Source organism: Perognathus longimembris, chromosome 4 (genome assembly GCF_023159225.1).
Source record: "Perognathus longimembris pacificus isolate PPM17 chromosome 4, ASM2315922v1, whole genome shotgun sequence".
Taxonomy (NCBI): domain Eukaryota; kingdom Metazoa; phylum Chordata; class Mammalia; order Rodentia; family Heteromyidae; genus Perognathus; species Perognathus longimembris.
In genome coordinates this window covers 5,484,636-5,511,856 of record NC_063164.1, presented here as the reverse complement: position 1 = coordinate 5,511,856, position 27,221 = coordinate 5,484,636, and the positions used below count along the sequence as shown (strand labels likewise).

General features: G+C 50.3%; 1 protein-coding gene across 4 annotated transcripts; it reads left to right on the top strand.

Annotated features, from left to right (window-relative positions):
- The first annotated feature begins 317 nt into the window (after positions 1 to 317).
- Eif4e2 (eukaryotic translation initiation factor 4E family member 2) lies at positions 318 to 26,797 on the top strand. 4 transcript variants are annotated; one of them, XM_048344526.1, is made up of 8 exons: positions 410 to 444; positions 5,498 to 5,612; positions 7,599 to 7,733; positions 12,863 to 12,967; positions 14,710 to 14,862; positions 14,957 to 15,093; positions 21,236 to 21,314; positions 26,477 to 26,797. In XM_048344526.1, exons 1-7 carry the CDS (start codon positions 425 to 427, stop codon positions 21,279 to 21,281), a joined length of 711 nt encoding a protein of 236 aa, XP_048200483.1. In that variant the 5' UTR covers positions 410 to 424; the 3' UTR covers positions 21,282 to 21,314; positions 26,477 to 26,797. The 4 variants fall into 4 exon arrangements, with proteins under 4 accessions (XP_048200481.1, XP_048200483.1, XP_048200484.1 ...); XM_048344524.1 differs by lacking the exons at positions 21,236 to 21,314; positions 26,477 to 26,797 and adding an exon at positions 16,741 to 17,010 and having other exon boundaries at positions 318 to 444; XM_048344527.1 differs by lacking the exon at positions 21,236 to 21,314 and having other exon boundaries at positions 26,477 to 26,790.
- Positions 26,798 to 27,221: the final 424 nt, after the last annotated feature.

Sequence of the window (27,221 nt, the reverse complement as noted above, 5' to 3'; positions counted from 1 at the left end):
ATCCCCAACCCTGCAAGCGCGCGTGTGTAAGGGGCAGTAGCCACACCGCCTGGCCTCTTGGTGTTTGGAGTGTCACAAGCACTAGTAAGTACTCAGCTGCCTTTCTATTCGCGTGCTTTCTTTGCCCCTAATCACGAAAGACATTCCGTGCGCTGGGAATGGGGGCCGCGGAGGAGCCGGCGCCGGGGTTGGCCCGGGAGCGTCCCGGCGCGAAGGCCCGGGCCGCCCCGCGGCCCCTCCGCCCGCCCCGCGCCCCAGTGCGCAGCCGCGCTGGGCCGGCGTCCCCGGAAACCCGTCCCGCCCCGGGCCCGAGCGCCGACGTTCCGCTGGGCCCGCGCCACCGGAAGTGCCCGGGCCCGGAGCGGAGGGACCGGGCCGAGCGGAAGTCACTCCGTGAGGCAGTGGCGGCCGCGGAGGCGAGAGGATGAATAACAAGTTCGACGCGTGAGTGGCGCGTGGTCGTCCCCCGGGCCCCAGCCCCGCCGCAGCCGTTTCCTCCCCCGCCCGCCGGGGCTCGGCGACCGCACACCTGGCGCCCCCCCTTCTCCCCCACCCCACCCCACCCCCCCGCCGCCGCCGGCCTGCCACCGCCGGGCGTGGCCACGGCTGGGCCCGCCCTGGGCCCGGCCCGCGCGGGGGGGGGGGGAGAGAAGGAGGGAGGGAGGAAGGGGGCCCGCGGCGTCGGGGGGGGGGGGTGGGGGACGGGGGGGGCGGGCTGGTCACGCCGCCCGGAAGGAGGGGATTGGACGCCCCGCCCCGGGGCGCGGGTTCGGCGGCGCGGACGAGGGGGGGGCGCGGTGTGGGCACCGCGGCGGCCTGCGTGTCTCCGGATCCGGGGTCGTGCCCGCACCCTGTGGCCCGGGAAGGTCGCGTCCCCTCGGAGCCGGGGTTCCGTGGTCCACGGGCGGGGACGGTAACGGGCTGTGGGCCGCCGAGGTGCGCCACCGCGATGAGGTAACGTGGCTGCCGGGGGTGGTGGGGGGGTGGGGGGGGCCGGCGGGCGCTGGGTGAGGGATTCCCTGGGTCGTCCCGCGCCTCTTCCCGCTTCCTCCCTCCCCTCCCGCCGGGTCCCCGCGGTCCTGGCGGCCAGCACCGGGTCGCCCTCCACTCCTGTGCTGGAAACACGCAGCCTGGAGCCCCAGTTCCGGCTCAACACCTCCCCCCCCAAAAAAATGCATTTTTTTTTTTTTTGGCATATATCCCTCCAGTGACGGCATCTTTTCGCATTTTGGGGGGTCCATTTAACAATAGCTAGGCCAGCGTGTCTCACACGGCGTGTCTAGCTTGCAATATAGTCTGTTCTCACTGCCTTCCTGGTAACCTCGTCTGTCTGTCTGTCTGTCTATCTCTTCGTCTCTTCACCCAGAGCCCTACTGTTTTGATAGCAGAAAAAGTTCCCCGGCTCCTGTTTCCCCTAACCACGGAGGCCGGAGGGATTAGATCACACCCAGCAGTTCTTAGCGGTACTTGTGTGAACCGCGAAAGAACAAGGCGGAATTACTATTAGCTTGCTCCTGCTGCCAGTCTAGCGAAGGCTGGGCGCACCCATTCGGAGAGGCCGCCCTTACAGGCCGTTCTCCTGGTTGTGGGGAGAGAACTTTGGTGAGAAAGCGAGCTGTCTTTCTGAAGTCTACTGGGTAGCCGGGCCCGGCCCTTCTTGCCCTCACCCAGCAGTGTCTGTAGCTCCGCCCCCCACTGATTTCAACAAGTCAGGTTACATTCTGAGAAGATACTTCAAGGCTCACCTGTTTCCATGCTACTCAGGTCATTTAGGGGTCTGTAGAAAGAGTGGAAATAATGGCCTTTCTTGGGTATCTCTGTGATAGGGATCTTACCTCCTTTTTTTTTTTTTAAGTGCCAGTACTGAGGCTTGAACTGTCCCTTAGTTTTTTTCACTCAAGGATGGCATTCTTCCACTTGAGCCATAGCTGCACTTCTGGCTTTTTGGTGGTTAATAGGAAAGAGTCTTCATGGACCTTCCTGACAGGCTGGTTTCTAACTGCTACTCTGAGACCTCAGCTTCCTGAGTAGCTAGGATTACAGGCAGTGCCTTGCTTGTTATCTCTATACATAAGGAGACTGGGGTTAAGTAACTTGCCCTTGACAGATGGGAAGGGCCAGGCCAGGTTTGCTGTCTTTACTTTAGTTCAAGCATGTCTTGGTGAATAAATTATTTTAATTATTTATAATTTAAACTATTTGTAATCATTAGCTATTGTACTGAGTCAGGGTCTTATAGCACCTGCTGTCCAGCTTTGAAGGGAGACAGAAGCAAAATGCTCTCTTGTTTGAAATTAGCGGTTGAAGACAGTACTCCTGCCCCTCATTTTGTTTTAGTTGGTTGGGTTGGTTTTTTTTTTAATGTGTTCATCATTTGGTGTTTGAAGTCTGCACACTTCCCAACAGTGGTCATGAAGATATGTGCCATTTGTCAGAATCCTACTCAGAATGCAATGTCTGTAGCTGAGTGCAGTAGTATGATTTAATGGGTTCAGATTAAAGAGAAGCTCTCACCTCCTTTACTGGGTGGGTTCTGCTTCATGGTAATCAAGATTGTCATTTCTTTGGGGGAGGGGGAACATAGGCCCATTGTGATGCAAACCCCTAAGATAGTTTCTTAAGAACTGCAGTCTCCCCTCCCCATACTGTGAGAAGTTTTGTTTCAGATCATGCTTTTTTTAGTTGCTATACTTGATTGTGTCTGTATTTCTGTGCTGTTTAAAAAATTATATATAGTTAGCTTTCCACATGTTCTCTTTTTTATTTTTTTCTTTTGGGGCAGGGGATGCCAAGCCAGCACTCTGTCACTTGAGCCATGACTCCACTTCTGGCTTTTTTGATAGTTAATTGGAGATAAGAGTCTCATAGGCCTTCCTGTGGGGCCCACCTCCAAACTGTGATCCTCAGATCTCAGCCCCCTGAGCTAGGATTACAGGTGTAAGCCACTGGTGCCCAACTGGCCTGTTCTTGAGTAGTGTCTAAACCACTTATGTACTCATTGCTTTGATTTTGAAACTTTATTAATTAGCAAGTGCTTATTTTATGCCTCTATGCAATGCTGGAGATATAGTGATGAATTAGATCAAGTTTCTACCTGCAAGGAATTGATGCAGTTCAGAGAATATGGGGAAATCCCTACGCATAGGTTTAGTGAGCTAAAGAGGCCTCTCAGTCTACAGGCTCTGATGTGAACTGCTGGTGGAGCCTGTGATTTTTCATTCTGAGGTGTACTTTGGCTCAAATCCAGCTTCATATTGGGAAGAACAGCGTCTGAGAAATAGGTTGTAAAAGATTTGCCTCAAGCATTGACTTGGAGGGTAGGGTGGTTGTTTAGTTCTAGGGCTGGGGGCATGGCTGACATAGTAGTATACCTACCTAACCTAGCAAGCGTATATTGAAAGTCAAGTACCACCAAAAGAAAACATACATGCACATGTACATACACACACACACACACGAGAAAGGAAGGCAGACGGACCAGCATGTATATTGCTAGAGTTCTACTTTCTAGTAGTGAAAGGCAAAACCACTGAAGAGAAAGGGGGGGCTTCCAGGGTTTTCTTGGGGTTGGCAAAAGTAGGAGATCCTGGGATGGTTGCCCTTCTTACCCTCTAACAGTGGGAGTTAGAAGCTGACATGAGAAGAAGGTGGATGGCACCCCCAGGATGTGCCCCACAGAAGAGAATTAGCAGTTGTATTAGATGTAAGCAGTAGAAAATCCATGACAGAAAGCTGGCCTGACCAAACAGCAATAGCAAGGGCATGTGCAAAGGTTGGTAGGGAGTGTAACAGAGGGAAGAGGCTAGAAAGTGAGGTGTAGAGGAGAGTTACCCAGGGGAGAAGGCAGAACACATGCTAGGCATTATGGGTAAGACTGGGAAACTGCAATTAGCTTGATAGAACCAGAGTAAAAGGAGTTGGTTGGAACCAGGCAGGAGGTGATACTGGCTTACGCGGGCAGAATGAGGGCCTTTGTGTATATTATCTTCTCAGGTGCTGGGGGACAGGCACTCTGGTAGCCAGTACACAGTATTGGTTTGGTAAATGTTAACCCTTATGTACTAGGCGAGCTCTTTTTAAAACAAAAACAATGCAAGTTTAATTAGGAGGAAGGAATTCCAGGAGCTTGGACATGGTCTCCAGGAAGCACGGGGAGGCTGCACCAAGCAGGTGACAGCCCTGGCAGTGAGCCAGGCCCTTCTCTGCACGCTCTGTTCCTCTCTTCATTCACTGCTTCCCTGGCTCTCTCTGCTTTTGGTTCTTGTCTTGGTTCCCTCAAGGCCTTGAGGCCTAGGTTATTCACCAACCTAGACGGCACTTGGGAGCGGGCTTTCCCAGTGGTGTCATGGCCAGGGTGACAGCGGGAGGTTCGTGGCGCAGGGCCCGGCTGTCTACCTCCTCCAGCTGTGGCGGCAGCCTGGCAGAGCAAGCATCCTAACAGCTAGCTCATCCAGACCAGTCTGCTGTTCACCCGGTGCATTTTGTTAAGCACTGCTGGAGATTGATGGGCAAACTTCCCACTGTAAGTGCAGAATGCCTTATAGTGTACTTTAGTGTCTAAATAGGGCAATATCAGAGTTGTAAGTAGAGCATTTCTGTCTTGAAGTCTTTTTGACTGTACATACGGTCATGGAGTCCAGATGGGCCTGCTCTAGAAGAAATGGCATTCTCACCTTTGTACTCGACTTCTGCTTACTTATTTTGGTCTGGATCTAGTAGATTTTGATGTACCTGGGGGTCTTTAAGTAGTTTCATTGTGCCTGAGGAGAAGATAGTCCTCTGACTGATCTTGTAAGAACTCATTTGTTCCTTCCTTTAGTCTCATGCTTTTCCTTTTCATTTAACGTTTTCGTGGCATCTTCTTGTCCTGGGCCACTGGCATGACGTAAGGTGCAGAACGAATAGGCATGTGAAGAATGGCGTCTCAGGCTGGAAGCCCTGTGGGACAGAGGGTGCTGGAGAGGAGAATACCAGTTGGCAGGACTCAAGATTATAGAGGGTCTTACCGTGTATTGTACTTTCTGAGAGGATAGGCATCACGGAAGAGGGACACTTGAGAGTCTTAAGGATGCAAATTAATCACATTTGCATTTAGAAAGATGTAGAGGATAGAAAGTAAAGATTGAAGTCAGTGAACCCCTAAGACAATAGGAGAAGAGGGCCTTAAGTGGGGGAAAAGGGGTGTGGAGGAAAGATGGCAGTCTATGTAGATAACCTCCATTTGAAATGCCAAAGGCGTTGTTTACATTATAGAGAAAGAAGACAGACTGGATAGCTTGTTAGAAAATGGCACCTTGCTTGCTGGAGTTCACAAGTGAGCTTACTACTCCTAGTTTGCCTTTCCACATTGCTTTGTCCTCCTCTCAGGGGCCTTTTACAAGCCTGTGTTTTGTGTGACTTGGGGTTGGTTATATGGTGGTTCCTGTGACTGGTGGCTTTGTTAGTTAACATGAATCAGCGTAGTCATGGATTGATGTTGTTCTGCCTTCCCACTCAGCTTGAAAGATGATGACAGTGGGGACCACGATCAGAATGAAGAAAACAGCACACAGAAAGATGGTGAGAAGGAAAAAATGGAACGAGACAAGAGCCAGAGCAGCAGTAAGAGGAAGGTATGTTTGGCCCTGTGCAGGTGTACTTGTCTTTGGACTTGGGACTTGGTTATTTTATGGAGTCTGTTTATATGAAAGATACTAGATTAATTGTATGGTGTCCTAACTGCCAAAAAAGAAAATAAGTGGGGTTGAGGGGATTGTGGAGAAAGGGGGAAGGTAAGAGTGTAGTCAGTGGCAGGTACAATCAAATATGAGATTTGCATATGTGGGAATATCACAGCGAAATCGTGATACTTGTCTGTTGTTGGCTATAGGGCTTGAACTCAGTGCCTGGATACTGTCCCTGAGCTCTTTTGCTCCAGGCTAGCACTCTACAACTTTGAGCCACAGTACCACTTCTGGGTTTTTTTTTGCAAGTTAATTGGAGACAAGAGTTTCACAGACTTTCCAGCCTGGACTGGCTTTGAAGTGCAATCCTAAGATCCCAGCCCCCTGAGTAGCTAGGATTACGGGCATGAGCACCAGCACCCAGCAACCATTATACTTTTAAAAGACTGTGGAGTAACTGGAATTCACGTTGGAACTTAGAACTTTCCTTTTGTCACAGGACATGCCTTGTATTCTCCTCACCCAAGGTGAAGAGGTAAAGTGCTGGAGCTCAGAAATGGCTGCTCAGCATTCGAATGTACACATTGCTTTCGCAGTAACTTGAAGATGACTTGGAGCAGGGTGAATTCAGAGAATGAGATACAGGGCTCAGTTTCTCCTTGACCTAAGGGTCATTTAATAACAGCAAACATTTAATAACAGCAAAATGTCAGCAATAGCTGACAGTTCTTTAGTACCTACTTTATGCTGAGTATGCTGAGTACAGCCGAAGAACTATGTAGCTATGAATCCACTTGATTCCCTAGTAGCCCTTTGAGATGATTCATTTTACTTTCTTTGCTTTTCAGGAAGGAAGCTGTAGTACAACCAGGTTGAGCGTCCTAATACTCTTTTTATTTTTATTTTTTTGTGCCAGTCCTGGGGCTTGAACTCAGGACCTGGGTGCTGTCCCTGAACTACTTTTTGCTATGCTAGCGCTATTCCACTTGAGTCACAGTGCCTTTTCTGGCTTTTTCTGAGTAGTTAATTGGCGATAAGAGTCTTATGGACTCCTGCCTGGGCTGACTTCGAACTGCGAACCTCAGATCTCAGCTTCCTCAGTAGTTAGGATTGCAAGCATGAGCCACTAGTGCCCGGTTCATCCTACCACTCAAGTGGTGAAAGTGTTACGGAGGAGACAGGGATTGGGAAGGGCAAATGGTAAGGAAAGACACAACACAAATTCCTATTATTAGCCATGTGCTGGTGGCTAATGTCTGTTCAGGAGGCATTGAGGTTTGAAACCACCAGGACAGAAAAGTTCACCAGACTCCAGACTAGCCAGCAAAATGTAAGGCTGGAGGTATGGCTCAGGTAGTAGAGATTCTGTCTAGAAAGCAGTGCAGAGCTGGGAATATGGCCTAGTGGTAAAGTGCTTGCCTCGTATACATAAAGCCCTGGGTTCGATTCCTCAGCACGACATATATAGAAAGCAGTGCAAGGCTGTAAATTCAAACCCTATTACAAGGGGCTGGGAATGTGGTTTAGCAGTAAAGTGCTTGCCTAGCATGCAGGAAGCCCTGGGTTCTATTTTCCTCAGTACCACATAAACAGAAAAGGCAGGAAGTGGCACTGTAGCTCAGGAGGTAGAGTGCTAGCCTTGAGCTAAAAAAGAAGCCAGGGATAGTGCTTGGGCTCTGAGTCCCTAGCCTTCAGGACTGACAAAAAAAAAAAGAGGAAGCTGTTAAATGAGGTAGAAAGCTACTAAAGCCATAATAACATAGTGCTACAGCGGCATAGAATCAACTAAGGAAACTTACTATGTGACAAGAATCTTGACATTGAGATTGTATTCTTTTTTGTTTGTGGTATGGCAAGAAGTAACATTGTAAAATTTTCCTCTGTCTCAGAGCACATGACACAGGCCCAGGGTTAACCACCTTCTTTACTTCCCAGGCTGTTGTCCCTGGACCGGCAGAGCATCCCCTACAGTACAACTATACTTTCTGGTACTCCAGGAGGACTCCAGGCCGTCCCACCAGCTCCCAGAGTTATGAGCAGAATATCAAGCAGATCGGCACCTTTGCCTCTGTGAGTATTTAGAGATTATGGTCATGTGTTCATCTGCCTTCTTAGTAAGCTGTCTAATGTTCTGCTTTCCTTACTCAGCTTATCTGTCTCCAATGTCACATTTCTCATTCTTAAGTTTCTCGTAGACATCCACAGTTAACCTGTAGGTAGTCAAGAAGTGTAAGAATGGTGGCTTTGATCAGAAAGAAGGGTTACTTTTGGAATCTTTGTTGCTTTTGTCTTTTTATCTTGTCTCCTTGAAGTTGGAAAGCAAAATTCTGTAGAGTGGAGTAGAAAGTTTCTTTTGTATTTGAGAAAATCCCACTAGAACTGCGCACTAGTGTCTCATGCCTATATCCTAGCTACTCAGAATGCCGAGATCTGAGGATCATAGTTCAAAGCCAACCTGGACAAGAAAGTCCATGAGCCTTTTATCTCCAGTTAACCAACAAAAAGCTAGAAGTGGAGGTATAACTCAAGTAGCAGAGCATCCGCCTTGAAAAAGCTAAGGGAAGCACCTAGGGCCTGAGTTCAAGTCCCAGTACTGGCACCAAAAAAAGAAAAAGAAAAAAAATCCCATTAGGATTTTGGCTATGATATGGATTATGTATAAAGTAGCATCTTTTTCCTGTGTTCAGAAAGAGCAATGAAGTATCCAGTAATTGTTTATGAGTGTTGTCAGTATAGAGTGACCAAGCTTTGTCTTCTCTCTGCTTCAGGCGACAAGATTTGTGAACTTGGAGACTACAAACACTGCTAATCTTGTTTGACCAAGTCTACTATACATCTCCTGTGTGCTGTGCATGGGTCTCTCTCTGCAGAGTTAAACACATTTGTTACTTTTTAAACTACTTGAGGTGTTTCTATAGTTGAGAGTAACATTACAATAAACAAGAGGAAAGACACAGTAACAAAGAGACATTTTATTTATGTAATTTCCTCCAGTCACTAGAGGACCTCAGAAGGTCATTGATACTATCCACATTGTACAAATGAGGCAAATGGGACCTAGGTTGAGTATACATACAGGGTCTCAAGTCATTCATAATTACTTAAGTCAGGGAGCCAGTATTGAAACTCAGGCCAGGTAGACTGGAAGTCACATAGTGCACTAAAAATATGGCAAAAAGCTACCATTTTAATATGTTGCTTACTTACACAAAGTGTATTTATTTTTCCATTTATTACTAATCACATACGGTAATAAGATTGTCCTCTTAATGTGAGATAATATCATTGCTGGGCTGAGATCACAAAATTTCAGCCCAGTGCAAAGGCCAATTGCTGCATTTATCACTGGAAAATGTAGGCTTTTTTGCAATATCACAAACAGCCTGGTATGTATTTTACTCAAATGTTAGTTCAAGCTGGGTACCAGTGGCTTATGCCTGTAATCCTAGGTACTCAGGAGGCAGAGATCTGAGGATTACAGTTTGAAGCCAGCCCAGGCAGGAAAGTCTGTAAGCCTCTTCAAGTAACCACCAAAAAGCCAGAAGTGGAGCTGTGGCTAACTCAGAGGTCAAGTGACCGTCTGACAGTGCCCAGGTCCTGCGTTCAAACCGCAGGACCACAACAACAAAAAGAAATGAAAGAAATGTTTGTGAAGAAACTCAAGACCTTGTTAAAGTTTTAAAAAGCATTAAGCCAGAGAGCCTGTCCTTGAGTGTAATTTCCAGTCGAAGGTAGACAGCAAGTAGAGCTTCAGAAATGTAGCTGCAGTTGGGGTTCTGAGCAAAAGAAGGGTCAGTTCCACCTTGAGGAAACCTGCCTGGAAGCAGATGGATGTAAGATTGATCTTAAAGGATTTCAGGAGATTATATGAGAGCAGTACTTGTCAGAGGAAAGGTTAAACCTTTGAAATTTTTGTGCACTTCTAAAATTCTTAAATGTATTGTAGCAAAGTTTTGATTGCTCTGTGAGAATGCTAGCCAGCACAGACAAAATGTCAGCAATGAAGTCATGAACACCTGGTTAAGAAGGAACAGAGAAGAAGTGGGACCCGGTTTCTGTTAAATTGCTTTGCAGTAATTAGGAATATTTCTAGCATTTCTTTCCATCTTGTACCAAGTGCAAGTATGAATTTACCCCCAAATGTGCTAGGGGTTTGCGTGTGTTTCTCCTGTGGCATCTGTGGTGACTGGCATAAATGTCATCGGCACCTGGTGTTAATGCACTGTCGGTACTCTGTGGTTGGGAGTTTAAAATCCTGTACTAGATACTAGGAAATGGCTCACAATAGTAAATTCCTCACCAAGAAGTAACGACATTGTGAAACATTTTATCAAATCTAAAACAATATTTTCCAGTTTGTTTTTTGCTAGTACTGGGCCTTGAACTCAGGGCTGGGGTCCTTATCACTTCCTGGTCTCAGCCTCCTGAGTAGCACGAGCCCCACAGTGCCCAGGCTCTCCCCAATGGTTCTCATGTCTAATAGCAGCAGGGGAAGTTCTGCAGGTCAAGGCTGGTGAGAAGGCAGCATGTGCAAATGGAAAGAGCCTTGGGCTTTGCACCCTGGGTCTGACCTCTGCCACTGCGTGACTGCTGGAGCACGCGTGAAGCCATTTCCTCAGCTCTACAGCGAGGAGGAGGATAGGCCGGATGCTTTCTTGAGGGCGTTTCTACGTCTCATAGTCTAAGTTTCTGAACTTTCAGTTTTTGGCTTCAGTTGGAGTTTTGAAAAAACATGTTTTAAAGTTCAGTAATGTTCCTTAAGTTGTTTACTTCGTCCCTGTTGTGGTTGGGGTGTAAAATTGTGAACTTGGCACAGTTTACATGTACAGAGAACATGATTTCAGTGTGTTACCGGTCAGGGGGAAGAGGGTAAGCAGAAGGAAGAAAGCTGGAGGGTAATAGTTTTTAAGTACCTTGCAGCTATGTAGAATGTGCTTTAAAAAGCTGTTAATGGGTGGGACCGAGAAAGAGGAAACAATAGAGAGGGCCATTCTGATGAAAATATTACACATGCACATCTGAAATATCATGGTGAAAATCCTGGGCATAATTGGGCCACATTAAAATTGAATGACAAGAAAGTAAAATGGGCTCTGTAGTGAGGGTGGGTACCAGTGGGAAGGAGAAGGCTAATAAGAAAGTGAAGAATATGATCAAATCAGTGTTATTTACATGTATGAAAATAGAACCGTAAAACCTGTTGAAACTTTATTTATTTTTGCCAGTCTTAGGGCTTGAACTCAGGGCCCTGGATACTGTCCCTGAGCTTCTTTTGAAGCTCAAGGCTAGCTCTCTACCACTTGAGCCACAGTGCCACTTCCAGCTTTTTCTGTGTATGTGGTACTGAGGAATCGAACCCAAAGCTTCACACATGCGAGGCAAGCACTCTACCACTAAGCCACCTTCCCAGCCCCTGTTGAAACTTTTAAGAAGCAGTTGTATGCATGTGTGGAAATGTAGCATTGACACTTCGCCCCCTCATGCAACTGATGTACACCAATAGAAAAATCCTGCAGTTTGACTGTAAGAATAGAAGAGACAAAACCTTCCAAAGTGATTTTTGTGGGATCTCACTATAGATTACCCAGGCTGGCCTCCAACTCCCCGATGATGTCCCCGACTCAGCTGCTTGACTGCTAGAATTACAGGCATGTATGACCATACCTGGTGCTTCAAGTGATTTTTTGACTGGGGATTGGTGTATATTCTCTCTACTGTACGCCTCAGATTCCCAATTCATAGCCACTGGTCCTGTGGGATGCGCTTTGTTTCTCTCAGAGTGAGTGAAGGTTATGTTACTGTTCATTATATACACATGGCCACTTGTAGTGCCAACCACTACACACAGTTAAGCCCAGCGCCTGAAGCCCCGAGGGCCACATTGGAGTCCTCGTGTGTTCCTGTTCAGGAAAGGAACCGAAGGGGACGGCCATTTCATGCAGTGGAAGGTCACTTTTCCTCTGTTGCTGCCCAGTTCTAGAAGTATGACCTGAGTACTGTATTCATCAGTACTCCCTTTCTGCTACACAATTTTGGGTCTCGCTGTGTGTTGACAAACATTAGTGGTTTCTTTCCATGCTGTTCTGGGTTTTCTTCACTGTCCTTATTGTGCCTCTTCTCTGCCACCACTGAGTGGGTACACTCTGTCTGCTGTCAAGAACCAGCATGAGGAATATAAGTGAACGTGCATACCTTGCTTTTGATAAAGTTTTGCTATATATTTTAAACTGGATAATCCTCCCTCCCTCCCCTCCCAAGTGCTGGGGTTATAAGTGTGTGCTACCTACATAGTGCTAAGTGGTTACATTTGAAAGAAAAGTATGTCTAGTTTTCTATAGGATTGGAAGGTAGGCCAAGGAGAAGCATACCTTTTCTAGCTTGGAGAGGCTGAATCCTGTTTTATCTTTCACTTTGGTGTTCTCAGCAGTGGCTCCTTTTTATACAGCTATGCATGTGGTGCATTCATTTATGTTGAGTAATAAACAGTCAGAATGTATTTCATCTCAGCTCAGTGCTATAGTTGCCAACTAAACAGTCTCTGATCAAGAATTGACTTGAAGCTGGGCACCAGTGGCTCAAGCCTGTAATCCTAGCTACTCAGGAAGCTGAGCTCTGAGGATCGCAGAGTGAAGCCAGCCTGAGCAAGAAAGTTCATGAGACTCCAATTAACCAGAAACACCCAGGAGTGGAGCTGTGGCTCAAGAGGTAGAGCACTAGGCTTGAGTGAAAAAGGTCAGGGACAGTATCCATGCTGAGTTCAAGCCCCAGGGCCAAGGCATTGTGGTACTGAAGCCCAAAACATGAAATAAGTTCTCTTAGGGTTTGTGATGATTATCTTGCCACTTCAGTGTAGCTTCACCTAATAGTTACTGGCTTTTCTCACCCAAAGAAGTGTTTGTTTGTTTTTTCCAGTAGTAAGGTTTGAATGCGGGAGCTTGCTAACTTAAACAAGTGTTCTACCACTTGAGCCATGTCCCTAGCCCAGAAGTTCATTCTTGTATTGTCAATGTTATGTTTTTCTTGGACTGAACTATAATGATAGGCCTTTCCTCTAATACTCCCTTCTTTCCACACAGTGCTCCACACAAGGTTGTGTCGAGTGCCTTCCATGCTTATGTTCCTAAGGAAGTCTTGAGTCTTTGGATCATTTGAAGAGAAGGGAAAAATACATGCTTTGTGCTCTTGGTCTTCTGTTGTAGGTGGAGCAGTTCTGGAGGTTTTATAGCCACATGGTGCGGCCTGGGGACCTGACGGGCCACAGTGACTTCCATCTCTTCAAGGAAGGAATTAAGCCCATGTGGGAGGTGAGGACTGCCGGCCTCTAGAAAACTTAATTTTGTGTGCATGTGTGTGTATAATCTCTTTACACAGTAGATATGATTAAAAGGCTGTATATATCTAGAAACCCAGAGCTAAGCTCTGTAATTTCTTTGCAGAGCCATTGGTGGCTCCGCTCTAGTGCAAAGCATAAAGCATCTTCTGTTCTGATGCCAGGGCATTTTTCTATAAGACCCATGATTGCATCCAGCCCATCCCCCTGCCCTCCCCCCGCCTTTTTTTTTTTTTTTTTTGCCAGTCCTGGGGCTTGGACTCAGGACCCGAGCACTGTCCCTGGCTTCTTTTTGCTCAAGGCTAGCACTCTGCCACTTGAGCCACAGCACCACTTGTGGCCATTTTCTATATATGTGGTGCTGGGGAATTGAACCCAGAGCTTCATGTATACGAAGCAAGTACTCTTGCCACTAGGCCATATTCCCAGCCTCCCCCCACCCCAGCTTCTCCCCCCCTCCCCCCGCCCTTTGAAGCAGCTTTTGATACCTACTTGTTGTTACCTAATTTACCTCTTTTTTATTTTTTTCTTTACCCAACTAGGCAGTCCCTCTGCCACTTAACCATGCCTGCACATCATTTTGCTTTTACTTTTTATTTTTTAATGTACTGCTAGGTGCTTCATGATATTTTGCATGTGCATGTCTTTTATTTTAATCAGGATAGTACTCTCTATTGGAGACCTCCACCACCACCACCCCCCCATTGTTTAGCAACTTTCAGTGAGATTTCTTAGGACTTTAGGTTTGTTTTTGGTTTTTTTGGCCAGTCATGGGGCTTAAACTCAGAGCCTGAGCATTGTCCCTGAGCTGCTTTGTTCAAGGCTAGTGCTCTATCACTTTAAGCCACAGTGCCACTTTGGGGATGAGTGTCCTTATGAGAGTCTCGCTGACTTTCCTGCCTGTGCTGGCTTTGAGCTGTGATCCTCAGATCTCGGCCTCCTGAGTTGCTAGAATTACAGGTGTGAGCCACAGTGCCCAGCTTCTTCAGGTTATTTTTAGGTAGGTTTCTGTAGGGTTTTTCTTTTGGGGGAGGTGTTTATTTTTTCCCTGGGGTCATCCTGGATCCTGATCCTCCTGCAAAGGTCTCTCCCGTAGCTGGAACTATCCTTGAATCATGAATTTCCTGATCTCCGCCTCATGACTGGCCGGGAATACAAGCGTGAGCCACCCCAGCCAACCAAAAGTGTATTTTTATAAGGTTTTTAGCTGTTTTTGTTTTTTATTTTCCTCAAATAGCATATGCCAACAATAATTTACTTTTTTTAAACTAGCTTGTACTAGTTATATAGAGGGATATCTCATTGTTGTTTTTCTTGTTGTTCCCTGTTTCTTTTCTCCATCATTTTGCCAGTCCTGGCCCTTGAACTTGGCCTGAGCACTGTCCCTGGCTTCTGTTTGCTCAAGGCTAGCACTCTGCCACTTGAGCCACAGCGCCACTTCTGGCCGTTTTCTATATGTGGTGCTGAGGAATCGAACCCAGGGCTTCAAGTATACAAAGCAAGTACTCTTGCCACTAGGCCATATTCCCAGCCTACCACTGTGTTTTCTATAAAACTGAATAATTGGGAGGGAAGCATCAGACTTCTCTGGTCTTCGGGGGACTCCTTGGTTTTTGTTTTTAATTTAAATTTTTAATTTTTTAAGCTACTCTAATGTAAAAGAAAAGGCCATGGAACAATCAATATTTTAACTTGAGTGCGTTTGTCTTGTCATAGGATGATGCAAATAAAAATGGTGGCAAGTGGATCATTCGGCTGCGGAAGGGCTTGGCCTCCCGTTGCTGGGAGAACCTCATCCTGGCCATGCTAGGAGAACAGTTCATGGTTGGGGAGGAGATCTGTGGGGCTGTGGTCTCTGTCCGCTTTCAGGTAAGCCACCTGGGCCATTCTGCGTACTCCATTGCCTTTGCTTTCCCCAACTGCCCCTGATTTGCTCTGATCGTGCCTTCTGTTTCTCCTGTAGGAGGACATTATTTCCATATGGAATAAGACTGCCAGCGACCAAGCCACCACAGCCCGAATCCGGGATACACTTCGGCGTGTGCTTAACCTACCTCCCAACACCATTATGGAATACAAAACTCACACCGACAGCATCAAGTACGTGTTGGGGGGGTTGGTGGGGGGAGCAGGTCCCTGACCTTAGCAGAAGTAGCTCCGTAGCTAGGCCCAGAGGCAGAGGGGCATAGAGGACACTGGCTTGTGGAGAAGGGACAGACCAACCCCCTCTAGGGCTTCTGGCCAGGCTGCAGTTCTTGTTGGCGAGGCCCCCCGCCTGCCCACCCTGCAAGGTACTGGGGAGCAGAGCTTCTGCAGGGGCCCAGTCGTCTGCTGGGCTCGCTGTGTCTCTAGCCAGCTTGTCTTTCCTGTACTAACTACTATCTGAAATGAAAGACAAAGCACTCTTCTTTTTTCTGGCTGTTTTTAAGATAATTTCACTGAACAACAAAGTCCTCTTCCTTGCCCATCCCTCACCCCACTTCTGCATGTCTGTTTAACCTGTTAGCTTTAGTTTGTTTTCTTTGTCCTGGAAAATGGACTTCTCTTCAGGAAGGATGGCTCCATTTCCTGTGTGTATAGCTGAAGTCAGAGAGGAAGGAGGACAATTTGTGAGAGGAGAAAGGGAAGGGAAGGGAAGGCAGAGCTGCAGGGAAAGAGACTCTGTGGTCTCCTGAGGACTCCGTCCACTGTAAGAATCACTTCAGTGATCACGTGACAGATAGTCTCAGGTCCTAGGACCACATTGTGCAGAGTGGCTGCCAGATGGTCTCAAAAGCAGAGGGCGAGCCAGCCAGTTTGGAGCCAGGCCTCTTGAGGTGTCGTTCTCCCCGTGGCCCCAAGTCAGTACGCGCCTTTGGCGAGTTCCTGCCACTTCTTCACTTTCCCCGCTGTAGAACGGGGGCGTAACACCTTGTTAGCAAGGCTATGAGAGACTAACCGAATCTCTGTAACGGAGGGTCTTCAGGACAAAGCTCTGACGGGGCCAGGTATTGCTGCCATCATCACTAGCGACAGTGTCATCATCATGCTGTTCTTGTTCAGCGAGCCAGCCCAGGGATGGTGTTCGTCAGCAGGAGGACCATTGGGGAATCTCTTTCCGAGGCCTTCACAGGCAGTGTGGATGGAGTGGGCTTACGAGAGCCAGGAGCAGTGTTTAACTGGGGGCACTGCCACGAGAGTGGGTCCGCGGTGACTGTAGCCACCCAGTCATTCACTAGCCGGGACCCTGGTGGCTCGCCTCAGCGGTCCTGTAGGAGCACTTGTTCTTGAGACAGGTCTCTCTTCCTCTCTGCGCTGAGATAGGACTAGCGTCCACCCTCCTGCAAGGTTTGATCCCGGCTGGAGATATCTGTGCCTTTTTTCTAGGGCTCTTGTTTTCAAGGTTCCCCAGTTTTCCCACCCCCACCAGCCCCCAAGGCCAGCTTTGCACCTGGGTAGGAAAGAGAAGAAAGTGTTCATCGACGGCCCCCTCTCTGCTGTTCTCCCTCTCCAGTTCCCTGAGGCAGTCAGTTCATCCTGACTTGTAGAAACAGGCCCAAGTCCTGCAGGGCCTCGGAGAGTCTGTGGACTCCAGCCATGGCCGGCTAGCAAGACTGGCCTGCTGTGCACAGCTCTCCCTGGAGCTCTGCCTCTGGGACTCTGGGCTGCAGACATAGGGCCAGGACACCCTCCTTGACACCTCCACGCCACTTCCCCTTGCTCCTCCCTCTTTCCTCTCCCAATGAGCCACTTTTGCACTTCCACTAGAATGCCAGGCAGGCTGGGCCCCCAAAGGCTCCTTTTTCAAAACCTCTGGAAGCCGCGATTGAATGTGCCATGACCCTCTCACTCTCTGGATGGCACCATCATTGAAGCTGGCGTCATCGGAGTCTCTTGTTCTGTTGGCGTGCCGCCTGGAAGACCCTTCTGTCCCGGACAAGAGGAATGAATGGAAGAGCATGCTATGCTTTGAGAACAGGCTGACACACAGCAGCTTACAACAACAGCTGAGATCACAAATAAATGGTGCTAAACTAGCTTGTCTCATGCTCTTGCTCTTTATGGTGCATCAAGATGTGGCCTTTTGAAATGACTGTCACCATATTAAGGGATGGCACAGACTTTTCCGTGCAAGGCCATCTGGGGAACGCAGCTTCATTTCCAGGAGCCCATTGTGTAGTGTCATGTGGTACTTTGTTCCAGGACTGCCAAAGTCCGGCACAATGAGGTGACATCTAGCTCTCAAATAATACCCCCTGTCTGGATACTTGAACTTAGTTTCCATCTAGTCCTGCTGATGACCAGCCCAGAGTGATTTCCGACTTCATATTCAGCTGAAAGTCTGAGCTGGAGAGGGGGATCCTTAGCCTTTGCTTTGCTAACTTCCATTCGCCTTTACTTCAGAATCTCTTGCCTGGAGATAAAGCCCTGCTTCCATCTGTGTGCAGCCACACATCCATTGCTTCCTTGCTTTGTGCTAATGGTGTTCTCACGGGTGCCTAAGCCACCCAGGCCCCACGCTCTTTGCCATTCTCCCTCCCGCTTTCCCCATAGGGCAGATTGATTGTCTTCCTCTTTGAGCTAGCTTGCTTGCACCATCTCAGGTGAAGGCCCTCCCTTCCTCTCTCCAGGGTTCCCTCGCCTCGGGGGCCGGGCGGGGAGGAGGTTTGACCGTTTACCTACTGGCCTCTTGTGCTTTGTGGCTTTGGCTTACATGTGCTGCAGCTTGGCCTCAGGTCCCTAGTCTGCTTGGAGAGTTTCAGTACACTTCACAGTACATCAGGTTTTCTCAGGAGTTGCCACCAACACAGGAAGTGATCCATTTTTGCACATGTGAGGTTAGACTCAGGTCCATAGAAGTGGCTGTCATGGCTGAGTTTTCCCCACTGCTTCCTCCACCTTCGGTAGCAGCGCCCTGTGCTTGCACCAGGCTCACTGACTCCTCCAGGACCCCACAAGACCCCCGGGAGACCCCGGGCTCAGCGCAGTAGGGATGTCCGTGTCCTTCCTTTGTTTATTGCAGTCCCCAACTGGGTTGGAGTGCCTAGAAAATGGGAGGCTTGCTAGAATGTGGAAAGGCCCCATGTCCATGTTTGTAGCATTTGTTAAAAGAATTAGCTTCTCGACCTCCTTCCCCCTGGCTTTCGCCGTCAGGTTAAGGGTGTTGAGCTTAATTTCAGCCACCTTTTAACTGCATTGGGGGATGAGCTTGATGTCACCCTGCAGAGTAAGAGTATCAGCACCAAAATAACCTTGAGACTCGCAGGTCCCGGCCCCATGTGAGCAGAAGTCAGAACTGTTCTGCCTTGGTCTGTTCCTTGTGGGTCTTCCATAGATAGGGTTTTGTTTGAGGCAAGGAACAACAGCTGCTGAGAATTAAGAGTTCCAAGGAGAAGGAGGGGAGGAGGGCTACAGTGGTTCTCCCCCAGCTGGCCCAGGGAGGAGCCTGCAAAAAGAGTGCTGTGTCTTCTGGAATGCTTGATTCTTCACCCACGCCCTCCCCCTCCAGCTTGCTACGCCTGTCCCCTTCCCCCTGTCCTTCGCCTATTTGTTACTGCTTTGGTCTTTTGACTGCTGTATCTATCTCTAGGAGAGCCACACAGAAGGCTCTTCTGCAGATGGTGGTGTCCTGGTTTACGGCCAACCACCTAAGGAATGTGAAGTGTGTTAAATTGTGGTTTTGCTCAGGTCAAGGCTCCTTTTAAGGAGATTACCTCAGTTGGGTTTTTATAAGGCTTGGGTCCTGTCTCCTCTGCTTTGAGGAGAAACTCAATAACAAGGTAACGCTGGTCACAGAGCCATATAACCAGCATGATCTCGGGAAGAGATTTCTCTTTGAAATACTGCCATTGATGGCCTGTGCATCTGGCCTAGAATGGAACAGCTAGCAGGACCAGTGCCCATCGCGGGCCACAGTGCCGGGGAAGCCCAGCTGGGCTTCTCCAAGGCGTGGACGAGTGATCCCTCGTGATCCTATAGGAACCACAGACCCACTCTGTGGAGACTTTCCAGATGCTCTTTTATTTCAACATCAAATTTTCATGTGCAAAGTCCAACCCTCTCCCTTCTGCCATGGCTAACTCGCAGCCTGGTGAGGCCGGATCACACCCACGTAGATGGCTGGCCTGGCCGTGCTGGCCCTTAGAGCCATGGAGGCTGACCCACTACCGAGCTCTGGCCCCCGCGGGCTGTGGGTGGACTAGGGGAAGTACAGGGTTACCCAGAAACGGAACTTCCTCGCTCTCAGCACCTTCTTCCTCATAGGTGAGACTAGAAATTGGACTTGAAAGGACCCCTTGTTACTCTGTGGATGAAATCTATTCAGAATTCCTAGTAGCCTGTATTCATCTGATTGGTTGTTTTGTGTGTTGTTTTTTTTTAAAGTTCTAGTTTTAGAAAGTCTGTCTTTAAAAGAAGGACGTTTTAATACTACCTGTCATGCTTGGTATGTCCAATGGAACAGAGCTAGCCTGTGAGAATAAAAGTAATTGTACTAGAATCCATGACCAGCTGTTTTCTTCCCGCTGAGTCTAAGCAAGAAAATCCTAACCCCAGAGTCTCCATGTGAAGAGATTTCTGAAGGAACCAGGAGGGCACTTTAAGCCAGATGGGACTTCAGGGAACTTGGGAGCCCTGCCTCAGGTTCTTGACCCATAACCACTGTTTAGGCTAGGGAAGTAGGTGTGGGCTTTTCTGGAAACAAGGAAAAGTGAGATGAAGCCTCAGCACAGCTGTATCCTTTTTTTTTTTTTTTTGGCCAGTCCTGGGCCTTGGACTCAGGGCCTGAGCACTGTCCCTGGCTTCTTGCCTCTCAAGGCTAGCACTCTGCCACCTGAGCCACAGCGCCTCTGCTGGCCGTTTTCCATATATGTGGTGCTGGGGAATCGAACCAAGAGCTTCATGTGTAGGAGGCAAGCACTCTTGCCACTAGGCCATATTGCCCCAAGCTGTATCACTTCTTACACCCGTTGACACTGTTAGAATGAGAAGTTTCCTAGGCTGCTGCCCAGCAGTGTGGCTCATTTCTCATCATGTGGAGTGAAGGGTGAAATTGCCTTTCAGCGCCCCGCGTGGATTCAGTGTGCCTCGTTATCATCTCTCCAGAAAGGGCAGTGAAACACGTCTTGCTGTGGACACTGAGTTTAGGAGTTATACAGACTGTCATGCTTCTTGGGCAGTCTTAGCATTTTCCTTAAGTTAAATGCTCCTTTTCAAAGGAGGGGGACTACTGATGAGACTGGTATATACAAACCATCATGAAATTATTCTAGGTCTCCTTATTAATCCCTCCTCCCCCCCCCACCCCCTGGGGCCTATTGAAGTTTTTAGGGGGTTCTGCTGAGAATTGAACCTAGGGCATTACACATGCTAGGCAGGTACTTCTACCAATGAGCTGCACCCCTAAAGCCCTTTCTTGTAAAAAGCAAAACCCAAAGCTACCTGGAGGTCTGTTGGTGGAGTACGTTTCAGTGGTCATCAGATGCGTAGTGAGTGGCATGTCATGCGGTCACCCGGGGTACTAGGTCAGCACGTTAAACCACGAATGAAACAGCCCACAGGAAGAACTTCAGGTTTAGAAAAGCCAAGCTTTATACCTAGGTTTCCCAAGAAACTTAATGCTTTGAGGCTGAAGAGTTAACTACAGCAAAAAAAGGTAGGAAATCAGCGCCCCCCCTCCCCCGGGGCGGGAGGAGCTTGGAGAACCCCAGTGAGTGTGGGTTTCTCTCTCGGCCTGCCCAGCAGTTAGCGAGGCCCCTCCAGTCCCAGTGCCTACCCCGAGCCCCATTGTGGAAAGGCAGTGCACCAGCACGAAGGCCGTGACGGGCATTGCTCCCTGGAGATTCTGCCACCGTGTACACGGCCTAGATTTTAGGGTGACGGTGACGTGGGCATTTGACAAGCAAGCAGAATGTGCATGTTTAAGGGGTCGCCTAGCCTCGCATCTTTAGACATGGTAATACTGGTAGGTATCTGCTGAGAGCATGTGTCCGGGGCCCAAAGCAGAAAGGCGGGGCCGTGCCGGCCGAGGAGCTGTGGTTGCGGCTGAGCTTGAGCCCCAGCCTCGGCGAGAGAACCCTGACAAACCAGCAGGGAGGTAGTGAGGGCCACACGTCCCCTGGGGAGTAAGGCTGCCGGCCCGCTGCTCCGCACCCCGCTCCCTGGGGCTCCCCTTGGCCCGAAGGCCTTGGAAGCGGGAGGGTGGGGTGGCGGCGTCTGCTCTCATCTGAATGTGCTATTGTGTTTTTTGTCTCTGGTTTGCCAGGGCCTGGGAGGAGTTTCATGGCCTGGTGAACAGCAGCGGCCGCTGATCGGACGCTCCCCCTCTGTCTCTCACACTCAGGGTAGGGCCTCGTCTACCTTCTCCCGTGTAACCCCGCCACCTACCTCTTCCGTAGCAGCCCTCCTCCCAAGGGGATGCCCTCTTCCTGCGGGCCCCAGACTGCTAGCCCCCTGGGTCCTGTGTGTCTAGGTGAACCCCGGTGCAGGTCACGGGACCACGTTGTGACCTAGAGATCTCTGAGACTCCCTCTGGATGCGAATGTGCCCCAGACAGAGTTCCCTTCTGTTTGGACGTGGCCGTTCTGGAGCCGTGTGCCAGCGTCCCGGGGCTAACGGGCAGGTCCCTAAGCCCGGGTGGGTGAGCGCTAGGGCTCTGTGTGCTCGGGTCGGCGAGGTTGCCGTACCATAAACTCAGTTTCTGCCGTGAAGGAGGAAACGAGGGCAGGGGCAGGACCGTGAGACCGTTTCAGGCGGTGCTGTCGCTAGACCGCCACATCTCCTAACCGGTGGGGGTGGCGGCAGGGACGCTGGGCACGTTTCAGTCAGTAGAGTGTCCAGTCCCTGTTGAGAAGCCCAGAGTCGAGAGGCCACTGGCCGGCGAGGAGAGCCGCTCTCCCTCCGCAGGTGCAGTACTCGAGCAGAAACCCCCCTCCCTAGACAAGACGGAGGCTTCCCGGAGAAGGGAGGTCCGCGTCCCTCCCCAGCTAAGAGGAGTGACCCTGTTGGTGACAGCAGGTGGCTGCGGGCTGGGCACACTCTGTGCTCTGCCGGGATGGTTGTAGGGTTTCCGCACATTTCCATGGGCCCTCCCCTTTCCCTCATAAGTAGTTTGGTTCTAGTGCACATTCAGTGGTGTGTATGTGGGTGTGGGTATGTTCACACTTGTGAAGCAAATGTGCTACTATTTCAGCCATACCTCCAGTCTTTTGCTTTGGGGGTTGTTTTTATTAGTTTGTTTGTTTTCTCATCCTGGGGCTTGAACTCGGCCTGGGCACTGTCCCTGAGCCTCTCTGTGCCCAAGGCTATAGCACTCTACAACTTGAGCCATAGCGCCATTTCTGGCTTTTTCTGTTTGTGTGGTGGTACTGAGGAATCGAACCCAGGGCTTCATGCCTGCTAGGCACGCTCCCACTAAGCCACATTCCCAGCCCTGTTTGTTTGTTTTTTGCCAGTCCTGGGGCTTGAACTCAGGGCCTGAGCACTGTCCCTGGCTTCTTTTTGCTCAAGGCTAGCACTCTACCACTTGAGCCACAGCGCCACTTCTGGCTTTTTCTATATATGTGATGTTGAGGACTCGAACCCAGGGCTTCATGTATGCGAGGCAAGCACTCTACCACTAGGCCATATTCCCAGCCCTGCCCTGTTTTGTTTTCCGATATGGGTCTCATACTTCTGCTCAGACCAGCCTCTGACTGCAGTCACCCTACCTCCGTAGTCCCAAGAAACTGGGTCTACAGGCATTCTTTATATTTCAATTAAAAAAATCAATATGGAATTCAGATATGGCTCTAATATATATACAAGAAGGAATTAAAATGCATATCAGATGTAGTAGTGGATAATTTATTGACATAGTCTAAAATACAGGAAACAATAAGTTAAAATTTTAAAGCATGGGTTGTTTTAATAACATTTAATTTATTGTAAGGTTTTTGTTTGCTTGCTTGTTTCTAGTGATATTAAGGGCCACCAACTTCACCACTTGTGTCGCATCCCAAGCCCTTTAGGATTTTAAAATATGAATGCTCACAGTGTATGTGATGATAAAGGCTTTGTCTAGTTGTTGAAGTACATCAAATGACGGTGCCTGTCAAAATCAGCACACCCGAGGCTCACGAAGAAAAGATTTAAGTTAGAATACCCAGAATGGAAAATTGAAACCTGAAGTCAGTTCCCGAATGGAGACACTGAGTCCCCCGAGGAAAATGCCTTTTGAGTTCCTTTGGGAAGCCAGATCCTTGCCTCGTTCTTTGTTGGCTCCACGCTGTCACTTCACAGGCTAGGTATTCTGGAAGCACAGGCCTGCGAGTCTTCAAATTTAAACCAAAGGCAATGAGTTTGAGAGACAGAAAAGGGACTTGGTGTCATTTCTACTGTTTGGGTCTTGCTTTCAGGCAGAGTAGCATTTTCAGATGTGGATGCCGGCCTGCTTTGCTGACCGGCCACTTGTCCCTCTCCAGCCTAATGGCTCTCTCCCTTTTTCTTTTCCCGTTAAGTTTTCTATTCAGTTTTCTTCTTTGTGGTACTGGAGATTGAACTCAGCGCCTCACGCTTGCTAGCTGCCCTTTGAGCTGTACCTGCCACCCCTGTTGGATTACTAAATCTCAGCTTGCTGTTTTCTATCATGAATCACGACGGCTAGTGGTGGCTACTAGTTTGACTGGTCTAGCCTGCCTAAGACAGTCTGTATTGTTGGGCAGTGCAATTTTATGCTGGTTCCGTGGGAGATGAGAGATGGACACTTGCTCCCTTTGAATCTGGGAAGCATGCATAGGTGTATTGTGCACAGGGAAGAGGAAACCAGAACCACGTGTGCCCTGGGGGAGGCTGCGGGGGGGGGGGGGGGGGGGGGGGCTGGAGGATGTTCCCAAGGCCACGTGCACTCGCGCAGTAGGGCGGTGGGAGTGTCACCCCGCTCCAGGCGCCCAGCCTGCGGACCCAGGCGGCCTGGCAGTGGCAGGGAGAGGAGGCTGCTTCCGGAACAGGCCCCTGCCTCCATCTCTCGTTTCCAGGGTGAGGCGTGTGAAAGGGAGCCCAGCAAGGAGAAGATGGTCCCACGATGGGGGGCAGTTTCCCCCGGGACACCTGGGAAGGCGGCTAGAAGCCAGTTTAAATAGGGCTTTCTGGAAATTCCGAGGCCCAGTGTTGACTGGGAAAGTCAGTAGAAAAAGAGCTCTCCTGATCTCCTGATTCAGGGCTGTGAACCGGGGATCTCTGTTACATAAAGGACCCTCAGCATAGCACAATCAGAGAACGGTCGGTTGGCTAGAGGGCTGGAGCTCAGGGTGGCTCCTGAGTCTTAGTTTGGAATAGAGGCACAGAAAAAGAAGGAAAAAAAAAACACAAGCCTCCTGTGGTCACTGCCCCGTTTTGCCTATGTTCTCTTTCCCTGTCACCTGATCTGTGCGCTCTGCACCTGGGGCCAAGGACCTACTGTTCATAGCCAGCAGGCCAGAGGGGGACACATCCCCGAGAATCAAATTGGCGCTAATCAGCTCTCCACCTAGTTTCTCGCAAGGCGAGGCCGCAGTCAAAAGCCCTCACCGCGGTTGCGGGCCGGGCCGGGCCAGCCACTGTCTTTACTCTGCTGCTTTGTTCAACTGAACAACCCGGCCGGCGTCCTCTGTCTCGTCTTCTACTCTTCTCTGTTTAGTAAGCGGGTTTTCGAACGATAGGACTTCCCATCACAGAGAGGTCTCTGGCGAGGAAAATAACTAGAGTATTAAGCATCTGGATAGGAAGTGAGGTGGAGTCCTCCAGTGTGTCTGCCCCGAGAGCGTCTTCGTGGCTCCACCCAGCGCGTTTGCAGTGACCGTCCTGAAATTCCTCCCCACGGCTGAGCTGCCGAGCACAGCCGCCATCTCCCTTCCTCCAAGACGGACGCTTCCCGCTCGGTCAGAAATCCTCCCCCTGCCCTGCCTTTCCCATCAATCACCTGGCCAGCGGCCCGGAGGGGGGTGAGGGGGTGCTGGTTATCTGCAGGGTCGGGCCAGCTAAACAGCACACGCCCCATGTATGCTCAGAAGGAGCCTCGCCATGGTTATTCCCCCCCCCCCCCCCCCGCATCAGTGCCCGCAGAGAGCCGGCATCAGCCCGCAGAGAGTCCCCGTCCTCTTTGTGGCACTCAGAGGAATTTTTTTTTTTCTGTAGTATTTGAGTTTGAACTCAGAGCCCTGTGCCTGCTGGGCAGATTCTCTACCGTTTGAGCTTCACCCTTTTTATTTATTTATTTATCTTTTGCCCTAGCTACTTTTGAGATAGTCTCTTGCTTTCCCCCCGGGCCAGCCTGGACCATTTATTTTTGCTTCCTGCTTGTAGCTGGGAGGAAAGGCATTTGCCAACACCCCCCCCCACACACACACACCCCACACACACACCCCACACACCCCAGCTTTTCTGTTGAGATGGGATCTTGCACACTTGCCCACGCTGGCCTCAAACCACACACTTCCCAACCTGAAGCAGTCGCCATGCTACGCGGCAGTCCGGTGGCCCTAAAAGAGAAAGCCAGGCAGTGTCGAGATCTAGGTGGCGGGCTTCTCATTGTTTCTAGTGGCTGGGTTTCTAGTGTGGGGTAGGAAAGGTCACTAGTGGTCAGGTTGTGCCTGTGTGCAACACAAGGCACCGTAGAGAAAACTTGAGGGATCGTCTGCACAGCGCCTCGCCTCCTGGGGCTGAGACCATGTTTCCACACGGGGTTGGGGGGTTGGCGGCCGTTCTCCTGGAGGACCCCCCTTCATTCAGCAGGGGTGGGCTGGTTGGAGCCTCCCCCGCCAGGTAACAGTGTTGCGACTTATATACACAATTATGCAAACTTCTCAGCCCCAGCACAAAAGGCAGCCTCTGTGCGTTCACTCTTGTACCTTCTGTGATGGATTAGCTCATGGGGAAGCTTCCCACTTTAGGAGAAGGATTCCTGTGCGTGTGTGTGCGTGTATGCGCGTGTACGCGTGCAGGTGTGCCTCTCCCGGGGCTCCAAGCCTGGGTGCTGTCTCTGAGCTTTTTTGCTCAAAGCTCGTACTCTGCCACTTGAGCCACAGTTCCACTTCCGTCATTTCTGGTAGTTACATGGACTTTGCCGCCCAGGCTGGCTTTGAACCATGATCCTCAGATCTCAGCCTCTTGAGTAGCTAGAATTGCAGGCATGAGCCACTGGCGCCCACCCAGCCTTTTTTTCTCTTAACCCGCACATTGTACGGATGTGTCGTAACGTTGACGCCTTGCCGGTCGGCCTCCGCTTGTTCTGGCCTGGTTTCTAGTCATTTGCTACTGCAGGCCACTCAATGGAAGCCTTGGCAGGGACCCTGGGAGGCAGGTTGCTACTTGGAACGGGACTGGCAAGGGAGGCTTGAAGGTCCTGGGGCATGGCGTGCCTGGGGCGATGCTCTCCTGTGTGTGCGTGTGTGTGTGTGTGTGTGTGTGTGCGTGTGCGCGCGCGCACGCGCGGCCGTGTCTACATGGTTCGTGTATTGAACGCTGTGTTTTCTTCTATTTTCTCTTGCAGGGACAATTCAAGCTTTCGAAATACAAAAATCACATTGTGAAAGTACACAAGCTGGCAATAATCCTTTTCTGTATGTGTGTGTGTCCACGCTGGAGGGGAGGCCCTGCCGGTCCCCCATCTGCTCACAGAAAGGACGGCCCTGGGCCGCGGCTCCCTTTGCACTCGCCCGCGGAGGCGGGCTCCACCAGACGCCCTCCGGCACCCCTGACTCGCGCCGCCGGAGTAGAAAAGCCCTGCTCTTCCCCGGGCCTCTGGCCGCGTGCCGTCCAGATGCCGCCCCGCGTCCTGCCGCGGGAAGGACACCGGAACCGCGTGTCCGCGCCACGCCGTGGGCCGGCCTTGGCAGTATTATGAGCGCTCGAGCCCCGCCGCTGTGACTGAGGCGGATCCCCACGCCCACACTGGGAGGGCCGCCCGGGGTTCCGCATCCTCCCCGCCTTTGGCCCCCCAGTGCCGCTCCACGGGGACTCTGCTCACCCAGCACTCCTGCCCTTAGCACCGCGGCCCGAGGGACGGGGTGGCAGGGTCCGCCTGGGGGGCGGAGAGCAGGACCCGGCGCCATCGGGAGTTCACTTCCCATGCTGGTCTCAAGTGACAGAATGCAGCTTCCCCTGCGCGGGGCCCGGGCCGGGCCCGTGTCTGCGGGTTCCTGCGTGCCACTCACCGAGCGGGTGCGGGACGCGCTCGCTGCCCACCCTGAGACTGGGACACGCAGAGGACAGGTGGCCTTGCCGGGTGGCTTTGT

What these genes read in the sequence shown, in the direction of transcription:
- Eif4e2 (XM_048344524.1), top strand. Translation starts at nt 425, where the DNA reads ATGAATAACAAGTTCGACGC. An exon ending in AGATCGGCACCTTTGCCTCT is followed by an intron (nt 7,734 to 12,862) that starts GTGAGTATTTAG and finishes CTTCTGTTGTAG; the next exon opens with GTGGAGCAGTTCTGGAGGTT. An exon ending in GAATTAAGCCCATGTGGGAG is followed by an intron (nt 12,968 to 14,709) that starts GTGAGGACTGCC and finishes GTCTTGTCATAG; the next exon opens with GATGATGCAAATAAAAATGG.